General features: G+C 52.0%; 1 protein-coding gene across 1 annotated transcript; it reads left to right on the top strand.

The window, feature by feature from the left end:
• The first annotated feature begins 1205 nt into the window (after positions 1-1205).
• LOC102241793 lies at positions 1206-11005 on the top strand. Its single transcript, XM_014533184.1, is given in 9 exon segments — positions 1206-1298; positions 4735-4911; positions 5220-5570; positions 5572-5815; positions 6014-6100; positions 6312-6359; positions 6362-6637; positions 6640-7535; positions 7538-11005. Coding segments are annotated over 9 exon segments (3735 nt in total). The 3' UTR covers positions 9101-11005.
• The last annotated feature ends 50 nt before the right edge of the window (positions 11006-11055 follow it).

Here is an 11055-nt window from a genome sequence, read left to right as displayed (position 1 = left end):
GACCCCCCCCCCCCCCACACACACACACACAAACCCCTGGCGAGGCCTACCGAGGCAGCGATACTCACCTGCAACATGACAGGGAGGAAGGCGGCCCGGCAAGCCCGGGAGCGGGATGAAGGGAGCAGCAAGGTGAGCTCCGACTCTCCATACAAGGTTAGTTGGGGAACTACTGTGACCACGAAGCAAGGCACAGGGTCAGAGGAATTTATGCAGTCGCTTAAGGTGCCGTTGCACCAGAAGAAGGTACCCCGGCTGGCCTTGGTGAGACTGGCTTCGGTGTAGTTTTGGGTACAGTTCCAAGTGACTCGTCCCTCAGTTACCAGATTACTGGTTTGGTAGTATATCCGTGGGTGAAGCGTGAGTTCTGAAGTTTTGGGCTCCCAAAGGGGAATGCCAGCCAAGGGAGGCTGACATTCACCTTGCCCCTGGGCTCCTGGAGGAGTTATGAGTGGGATGGCAGCCAGCAAATGCCTTTGGAGAGAGTCACATAGAAAGGAGCGCGAGACATTGGGCAGGGTGCAGGTCTCATTGAGGAATACTAGAGTATGTTGAATAAGTCGGAGGCAAGAAGATAGGACTTCTACCCAGGGGAGTCAGGAAGCTTCCCTTTAAGGGACTGTTCAGCCTGTAGGATGCTATTGGAGACCTGGATTTCGGCCATCTGGGCCAAGACATACTCCCGGGAGGTATAAATGGTCCCTGAAGGGGTAGAGCTCCAATCATTCCAGTGTAGCGTTCCCATAATACCCGTAACCCATCGCTGGTCACAGAGATCCCGGACCCTGATGTTGAAGGTCCCATCCTTCCAGAAAAAGGGCCCAGTCCAGACCTCGTCATAGGCATCATGAGTGACCAAGCCTCTCCAGCGGCAACCCCCATAGGTGTCGACATCTTGATTACACGTCTCTGGGTCCCGCTGGTCATAAGCAAAACAGACATAGGGTCGCCCCAGGTTGTACACTGACTGGAGATCGACAGCCATCAGGATCTCCGTCTGGCGTCCGACCAGAGGGCAGTCCTGAGATCGTACCTGCCAGGTGACTTGTCTGTCATCCTGGTAGTAGGTTTCACGGACCATGAACCTCCATACATAAGCGGGTGGGGGTGGGTGTAGGTTGCTCAGGGCTGGGAGGAGAAGGAGAAGGGGGAGGGAGACTAAGGCGGACCTTGGTGGGACCCAGCACCTCACATTTATAGAAGTCATGCTGCACCGGGGTCCTCTTGAGCCTGGAGAGGTGGTGCCACAACAGATCACCAAGCAGTTTGGCCGCAGTGAGGGTTGTAAGGATTACAGTGTGAGGTCCCCTCCACCTAGGCTCCAAAGCTTTTGGATGTAGATTATTAAGGAGGACCAAGTCACGAGAGTGAAGGGCTGGTCCTAGAGAACCTTGCTTGGTTGGTTCTGGCTTGGGCAGAAACCTGTCTATGTGTTCTCGGAGCAGCTGCCTGAGTAGGGACAAATATGGAAGATAAGGACCCAAGGGAGGAGGATCAACAGGGAGATGGTGGTTAAGCAAGAAGGGTCTCCCATATAGAAGCTCAAAAGGACTTAAGAAGGTGGGGCTCCTTGGTGTACCCCGGATTCTGGTCAGGGCCATGGGCAGGAGGTCTGGCCAGGAGCTGCAAATTTCTAGAGAGAGTTTAGTTAGATGGTCTTCAAAGAGTCCATTAATTCTCTCGATCTTACCTGATGATTGTGGTTGGTAGGGTATGTGTAGTTTCCAGAAGATGCCAAGAGAGGTGCTAGCCTGCTGGACGACCCTTGATATAAAAGCTGGGCCGTTGTCTGATTGGATGGAGGTGGGAAGGCCGAACGTTGGGATTATGTGTGTTGTTAGGGTCTCAGCCACCACTTCAGCAGATTCCTTGCAGGTGGGAAAGGCCTCCACCCACTCTGTCAGGGTGTCTACCATGGTAAGCAGATAACTGGTCTTTTTGTGGGGAGGCATATGGGTGACATCTACCTGCCAGTCCTGCCCTGGAAGGTGTCCCCTCATTTGATGGGTGGGAAAGTTGTGGCGCAACCCTCCCGGGGGTGAGACAGCCGCACACGTGGGGCAGGAGGAGCAGGTACTTGTGATCACCTCCCGCAGTGTGGGCGAGGTGAAGAGGGGTTCGAGGAACCTCCAAAGTGCCAGTGGTCCAGTATGCAAAGACCGGTGGATTTGTTGGGCAGTGGCCCTGTCTGGGCCCGAGGAAGGGCGATTTTGTTGTTTATAAAGATCCATCCCTCAGGACCAGGAGAGCCTCCCACTGCAGGAATTTGTTTTCTTCTTCTTCTGTGTATTGAGGAGTAATGGAGGGAACGGAAAGGAACAGGACTGGGGCTGGGGACCCTTCATCCTGAGTTAAGCCTCTGGCTACCGCGTCTGCTTGGGCGTTTCCCCGCATAACCAGCGCGGAGTCTGTCTGATGTCCTCAGCAGTGCATGATGGCTACCTGGGAGGGAAGCTGTAAGGCATCAAGTAAGCGTGTTATGAGTCTAGCATTGATAATAGGTGAGCCTTTAGTAGAGAGGACGCCCCTTTCCTTCCAGATAACCACATGGCAATGGGCTATCAGAAAGGAATACTTGGAGTCTGTATATATGTTTACCCTCTTCCCTTTGGCCAGGTGTGGGAGCGGGTCAGTGCAATGACCTCGGCCTTTTGAGAGGTGGTACCCTCTAGGAGTCGGGCCACCTCCAGGGTCCACCTGGTGTTACTACCCCATAGAAAGCTTTCTGACCTCCCTGTTGGTCCAGGCAGGAGCTTCCATCCACAAACAGAGTTAAGTCAGGATTGGAGAGAGGAGAATCTGAGAGTCCTGCCCAAGGCTGAGTGAGAGCCTCGACGACCTTGGGGCAAGAATGCGTTGCCGCAGGTAGGGTGGAGGCAGCAGGAAGGAGAGTGGCCGGGTTTAAAGCTGGGGACTGGGTCAGGGACATGTCAGGATTTTCGAGGAACAGAAGATGGAGTTCCTGCATGCGAGAGGGGGAGAGGAGAGATAAGAATCAGTGGGACAGAATATCCTGTAGTCCAGTGGTCCTCAAACTATGGCCCACGGGCCACATGCAAATACAAATATTGTTTTTGTTCCCGTTTTGTTTTTTTACTTCAAAATAAGATATGTGCAGTGTGCATAGGAATTTGTTCATAGTTTTTTTTTAACTATATTCCGGCCCTCCAACGGTCTGAGGGACAGTGAACTGGCCCCCTGTTTAAAAAGTTTGAGGACCCCTGCTCTTGACGATATACAAATTCTCAAATCATTCTGAAGAGTCTATGTCAACCTCCAAAATCCTCTATGGATGTTAAAGCTCAACCTTTAATATATCATGAGGCAGCAAACTCAATTCCAGACTGGGGTAAAGTTCAGCATCAACTCTTGCCTATTGGTGTTAAAGGTGTGGACCTGGGTAATTTGATAATGAAAGGGCAGAGCAGGACTGACTCCATTCTGTACTTTGTCCTCCATCTTGTTTAACTATGTCCCCGACATGACCTCTTTCTGTAAAAACCCACAGAATGTGTCAGTTGCCCAGCCCACCCTTAAATCTGCCAATGGGAATGCAAGGGGAATAATATAAAGCCAAAGGTATGCTAACTGGACCCTAGCCATCTCCCAACCAATCGGAATCAGCCAACTCAGTGGTCCGAGCATCATCCCACCACCCAACCCCAAGCCCTATAAACTTGCTGTACTTCTGGGAATGGGGGCTCTTTTGCATCCTGCCGCTGCGTCGGTAGAGGCGGAGAGGCCGAGCTCGAGCTTGAATAAAGGCTCTTTGCTTTTGCATCGGACTCGGCTCCCTGGTGGTATTTGGGGATCTTGAAATCTATGTATAACGTTTGGGGGCTCGTCCGGGATCGCCAAGACCCACGAGGGACTCCAACCCGGAGAGCCTCACTGACCTCGGTAGGTGTCTGTGTGTTTGTGTGTTTCTGTCCCTCTGGTGTGAGCTCATCTCTAGTATTCTGGTTGTGCCCGACATGGTCTAAGTCAGGGGTGGGCAAACTTTTTGACTCAAGGGCCACAATGGGTTCTTAAACTGGACCGGAGGGCCGGAACAAAAGCATGGATGGAGTGTTTGTGTGAACTAATATAAATTCAAAGTAAACATCATTACATAAAAGGGTATGGTCTTTTTTTTTTTTTAGTTTTATTCATTTCAAACGGGCCGGATCCGGCCCGCGGGCCATAGTTTGCCCACGGCTGGTCTAAGTGGACACACTGGAGGACCACGGGCAGGAGGACTTGGAAGACATTCTGATCCTCCTTTCTGGAGGGACGTGGATTCCCCTCACAAATCTGAGGCAAGGCTGGTCGCTTCCGCCGTTCGGCGTGAGGCCATTGTCTAGCTTTTGGTTTTGCTTCCACGGAGTTGCAAGACTGTTCTTTGGGGCCCTTTGTTTGTGTTTGTGTTTCTCTGTTTTAAGTATTATGATTGATCATTTCAAAGAGATTAGGGGAAGAGCCAACAAGCTCAGTGTGGAGGTCCAGAAGGGTCAGTGGCAGACTTTTTGTTCCAGCGAGTGGCCCACTTTCAATGTCGGGTGGCCACCAGACGGAACTTTCGACCTCCCTACCATCCATTGTGTCAGAGACGTCGTCTCCCGGCCCAAGAAGGGTCATCCTGATCAACTCCCTTACATTATTACTTGGGAGGACCTTGTGGAGGACCCACCCTCTTGACTTAAGCCCTTCCTGGCCCCACGCCTTCCAGAGCCGAGACCTATTCTTGCTTTGCAGGGGATGGAGAAGAAGGAGGAGAAGAAGGTCATCCAGTCATCAGATCCCCTCTACCCTGTCTTACAGGGGGGAACTGAAGAACAACTAATTTTTCCTCCCCATATCAGTCCCCTAGAGTGCCGGAGGGACCCAGCCACCCACCATCCAGGGAAGCAGACGCTGCTCCGAGAGCGGAGGGTGGAGGAGTTCCAGTGGGAAGCCCACCCTATACCAGACAAAGGGAATGGAGGCAGAGGCTGCAGAAGTATCAGTGTGCTTACTGCAAGGAGATAGGGCATTGGGCCCGACAATGTACAAAGAAGGCCAGCGGGAAGTGAAGCAAGACTGATTGAGTGAAAATCTTAGAGCTGGATGAACTGAGCGATTAGGGGAGTCGGGGTTCAGACCCCCTCCCCAAGCCCAGGGTAACTCTTATCGTGTAGGGGACCCCTATTGACTTCCTTGTCGACACTGGAGCACAATATTTGGTCCTTCGCATACCTCAGGGGAAGCTAGCAAACAAGAAGTCCTGGGTACAAGGGGCAACTGGTATGAGCCAGTATTCATGGACTACCCGAAGAACGGTAGATCTAGAAATGGGCCAGGTATCCCACATTTTTATGGTGATACCGGAATGCCCCTACCCACTATTAGGACGGGACTTACTGACCAAGATTGGAGCTCAGATAATTTTCAGTCAAGGGGGGCCTCAGGTCAACGACGGCAAAGTCCACCCCATCCAGGTCCTGACTCTGAGACTGGAGGATGAGTACCGCCTCCACAAGAAGGCGTCCCCAATAGAGAACAACATGGACAGATGGCTACAAGAATTCCCCACAGCTTGGGCAGAGACAGGGGGTGGGGGTAGGACTAGCCGCTCACAGGACCCCAATCCTAGTAGAGCTAAAACCAGGAGAAGGCCCAGTAAGGATGAAGCAGTATCCTATGTCTCAGGAGGCCCAGAAGGGAATCCAGCCTCACATCCGGAGGCTGTGAAGCGTAGGGGTACTATTTCCCTGCCAGTCTGCCTGGAATACCCACCTCCTGCCAGTCAGGAAGCCTCACACGAATGACTACCGACCAAGATTAGAGCTACCAAAGAGGGGAGGGCATTTGAATGGACTGAGAAAGAAGAGGCTGCCTTTAACCAGTTAAAGAAAGCCCTCCTAGCTGCTCCAGCCCTGGGCCTGCCAGACATTACAAAGCCCTTTCACCTCTTTGTAGACGAACACAGAGGAATAGCGAAAGGGGTTTTAACTCAAGCCTTGGGCCCCTGGAGCCGCCCAGTAGCTTACCTGTCTAAATAAAAGAGTCATTGATATACATCCAACTGTTCCCAACCCATATACTCTCTCGAGCTCCTTGGCACCCTCTAGAGCAGCCGTGGGCAAACTACGGCCCCCGGGCCGGATCTGGCCCATTTGAAATGAATAAAACTAAAAAAAAAAAGACCATACCCTTTTATGTAATGATGTTTACTTTGAATTTATATTAGTTCACACAAACACTCCATCCATGCTTTTGTTCCAGCCCTCCAATCCAGTTTAAGAACCCACTGTGGCCCTTGAGTCAAAAAGTTTGCCACCCCTGCTCTAGAGTCTGGTATAGCATATTAGATTTAAAGGATGCATTCTTCAGTCTGCCACTGCGCCCCAAAGCCAAACCTTATTTGCCTTCGAATGGCACAACCCGGAGGAGGGCTACAGTGGACAATTAACCTGGACACAATTGCCCCAGGGGTTCAAGAATTCGCCCACCATCTTTGATGAGGTGCTACACAAGGACCTGGGTGAGTACAGGAGGGAGTACCCCGGCCTCACTCTCCTCCAGTACGTAGATGACATCCTGATTGCTGCCGACTCGGCCGAGGACTGTGAGCGGGGGACCCGGGATCTGCTGGCCACCTTAGGGGCCTCAGGGTACCGGGCATCTGCAAAGAGAGGCTAAGTTACCTGGGATACATCCTAGAGGGCGGACAGCGGCGGTTATCAGATGCCAGAAAAGAAACTGTCCTGAAAATCCCTACTCCCACCTCCCGAAGGCAAGTAAGGGAATTCCTAGGATCGGCCGGCTACTGCCGCCTCTGGATACTGAGTTTTGCTGAGATCGCCAGGCCCCTATATGAAGCTACCAAAGAGGGGAGGGCATTTGAATGGACTGAGAAAGAAGAGGCTGCCTTTAACCAGTTAAAGAAAGCCCTCCTAGCTGCTCCAGCCCTGGGCCTGCCAGACATTACAAAGCCCTTTCACCTCTTTGTAGACGAACACAGAGGAATAGCGAAAGGGGTTTTAACTCAAGCCTTGGGCCCCTGGAGCCGCCCAGTAGCTTACCTGTCTAAGAAGCTAGATCCAGTAGCTGCCGGCTGGCCGCCGTGCCTAAGAATTATTGCGGCAACAGTGCTCTTAGTCAAGGACGCTGACAAACTGACCCTGGGGCAGGAAATCCGGATCACAACCCCGCATGCCATTGAGGGATTCCTGAAACAGCCTCCTGATAGATGGATGAGCAACGCATGTATGACCCATTATCAGAGCCTTCTGCTCAACCCTCCTAGAGTGCGGTTCCACCCCACTGTGGCCCTTAACCCCGCCACTTTGCTGCCCGACCCTGACCTAGATGCCCCACTACATGACTGTGCGGGAATCCTAGAGCAAGTACATGGATTCCGGAAGGACTTGACCGACTGGCCTCTCCCAGATGCCGAGGCCACTTGGTTCACGGATGGGAGCAGCTTTATACGGGACGGGCACAGGTACGCGGGTGCAGCGGTGGTCACTGAAACGGACACCGTATGGGCAGAAGCTCTACCCTCCGGAACGGAATGTCAGCCCAGCGAGCAGAGCTCATCGCCCTCACTAAGGTGCTGACGCTGGGAGCTGGAAAGCGGCTCAACATCTACACAGATAGCCGTTATGCATTTGCCACAGCTCATGTTCATGGGGCAATCTATCAAGAGAGGGGGTTACTGACAGCAGAGGGATGGACTATAAAAAATAAGCAGGAGATACTCAACCTGCTTACGGCCTTATGGCTTCCTGCCAAGTTAGCCATAATCCACTGCCAGGGACACCAAAGAGCCAATGACCCGGTAGCAAGAGGTAACCAAAAGGCTGACCAGGCAGCCAAGGCAGTGGCCTTTACTTCGGTCCCCACCATGGCCCTACAACTACCGGCCCCGGGGGACCCAGTTTTACCAGACCAACCCAGATACTCCCAGGAGGAGTTTCAGCGGATCAGGAAACTTCCCCTAGCCCAGGAGATAAAGGGATGGTGGTATACACCAGACAAGGAGCTCATACTGCCAGACCCTCTCGGAGTCCCAGTGTTAGAACGCATGCACCGGTCCACCCACCTGGGGGCCCGGAAATTAAAGAACTTAATCCAGCATGCCAGAATCAAGATTCACCAGCAAAACTCAAAAATAAATCAAGTTGTATCCATCTGTAAGACCTGCCAACTCACAAACGCGAGGGCCGGGTCAAGTGAAAAAGGAACCAGGGTCAGAGGAACCAAGCCGGGAGCTCAATGGGAAATCGACTTCACCAAAGTCAAGCCAGGGAGGTATGGTTATAAATATCTTTTAATATTTATAGACACCTTTTCTGGATGGGTAGGCATACCCCCAACCAAGCATAAAACAGCTCAGACGATAGCCAAGAAACTGCTAGAAGACATCCTACCCAGGTATGGATTTCCTGCTATGATAGGATCAGACAACGGGCCAGCTTTTATTTCACAGGTAACACAGGCAGTAGCCAAGGCTATAAGGGCAGATTGGAAATTGCATTGTGCCTATAGGCCCCAAAGTTCAGGGCAGGTAGAAAGGATGAATAGAACCCTAAAAGAGACCCTTACTAAAATAACCATGGAGACTGGCGGGGACTGGGTGGCTCTCCTACCGTATGCCCTTTACCGAGTGAGGAACTACCCTTACACCCTGGGCTTTACTCCCTATGAGATCGTGTTTGGCAGGCCACCCCCTATCATTCCTAACCTTAAAGCTGAGCTTCTTGCTGAATTTGAAAATCAAATATCTTTTCTCTTAAGAGGACTCCAGAGGGCACATGAGGACATTTGGCCGCACCTCCGTGCCATCTACAAGGCTGGCCGGACCCCGACGCCTCATCAGTACAGACCGGGAGACTGGGTTTTTGTCAAAAGGCACCGCTGGGAGACCCTCAAGCCGCGTTGGAAGGGTCTCTACGTCATAGTGCTGACTACACCCATCGCTCTCAAGGTAGACGGCGTCGCGACCTGGATCCATCACACCCACGTCCGCCCAGCTGATCCCTCTGCAGTCCGGAAGGACCTCATCACACAATGGAGCCTCGATCACAATCAGCACAACCCGCTCAAGCTCAAGCTACCGTGCATTCGACCCGCCTGATGTCGGTAACTCTGTTGACTCTGTTCGCTGTCACCTACCCTGCTAGGAGTCCCCACGCCCCTTGCAATCTTACCTGGCAGATCATAGACACCAGCTCAGGAACTATACTTAATCAGACTTCCCAGATCCATCCCAAGGACACATGGTTCCTGGAGCTCCGGGAAGACCTCCATAGCCTCTTTTCTGGTAGACTGCCCATGGAATATGAACCATTCATCTGCAAGCAAAACCATTTTTATGTTTGTCCCTGCCACTTGTGGACCCAAACACGGGGTCACGCTCGCAACCCATGTGGGGACGCGGCAGACTACTTCTGCGCCTCCTGGTCGTGTGTCTCGACCGGACACATCTGATGGACTCCTCCGAAAACCGGTGATCTAATCACCGTAAAGCGGCCGGTTGCCCCACCTTGCGGCCGAGAGAGTCTCTGTAACCCTGTAAATATATCCTTCACAGAACAGGGAAAGAAAGCAACTGGATGGGAAGCTGGAAAAACCTGGGGAATTAGACTATATGACAAAGTAAGGCTTGCAGCCCAAGACCGGGGAACACTATTCACCCTCCGGGTGCAGGTAGCCCAGCAGGTCCCAGCAGGGGTGGGGCCTAACCGGGTATTAGCACCTCAAAATACCCCCACCCAGGCCCCGACCTCACAGCCCTCTGCCTTCCCCGCCCCGATCCGCACCTCAACATCTGACACAGACCCCCTATGGAACATGATCATGGGAGCATATCATGTTTTGAACACTTCCCAACCTGACCTGACTGAGTCCTATTGACTCTGTCTAGATGTCCAGCCACCATATTACAAAGTTATCGCTATTAGGGGCAATTATACAATGGCCTCCAATTCCTGCTCCTGCAGGTGGCAGCAAGCCACTGCAAGACTAACCCTCCAGGCAGTAATAGGGCAAGGTACTTGCAGAGGCCGAGTGCCCCCTGAACAATCACATCTTTGTAATAACACTCTATCAGTCCCTAGTGGGACAGCTTACCTGCTCCCCCCCGAAAATGCATGGTGGGCCTGTTCCAGTGGCCTCGCTCCCTGCGTCCACTCCCAAATCCTCAACTCCTCAAGAGAAGACTTTTGCATACTCGTCCAGCTAATCCCCAAGCTAGTATACCATTCGGGGGAGGAAATGCTTAACAGGATAGGTTCTGCTAACCCCCGAAGTAGAAGAGAACCTGTTACAGCCCTAACTCTGGCCACGCTCTTAGGGCTGGGACTAGCAGGGGCAGGAACCGGGATATCCTCGCTAGTCATACAAGACAAGAACTATAGAACCCTAAGAGCAGCCATTGACCTAGACATAGAATGAATTGAGAAATCCATTACCCATCTACAAGAATCCCTTACTTCCTTATCTGAAATAGTACTCCAGAACAGAAGAGGATTGGACTTACTGTTCATGCAGCAAGGAGGCCTATGTGCAGCCCTAGGGGAGGAGTGTTGCTTTTATGTTGACCATTCGGGAGTTGTTAAAGAATCCATGGCCCTCATAAGAGAGGGACTGCAGAAACGAAAGTTAGAGAAGGAGCAGTCTCAGTCTTGGTATGAATCTTTATTTAACTGGTCCCCATGGTTAACCACTTTTATTTCCGCCCTCTCCAGACCCCTTGTAATCCTACTAATGCTGTTGACCTTCGGCCCTTGCATTATCAACAGACTAGTCCAATTTGTCAAAGAACGCATAGGGGCGGTTCAGTTGATGGTTCTGCACACCCAGTACAGGCCTCTAGTAGCGGGTGGCGAGGTAGAAATGCGGTCCGTCCCATGATTGGGCCCGTAAGTTTCAGACAAGGTGGGAATGAAAAGGCAGAGCAGGACTGACTCCATTTTGTACTGCGTCCTCCATCTTGTGTAACTATGTCCCCGACATGACCCCTTTCTGAAAAAACCCACAGAATGTGTCAGTTACCCTGCCCACCCTTAAATCAGCCAATGGGAATGCAAG

Source organism: Myotis brandtii, unplaced genomic scaffold (genome assembly GCF_000412655.1).
Source record: "Myotis brandtii unplaced genomic scaffold, ASM41265v1 scaffold12145, whole genome shotgun sequence".
NCBI lineage: Eukaryota > Metazoa > Chordata > Mammalia > Chiroptera > Vespertilionidae > Myotis > Myotis brandtii.
This window is presented reverse-complemented; position numbering and strand designations above follow the sequence as displayed.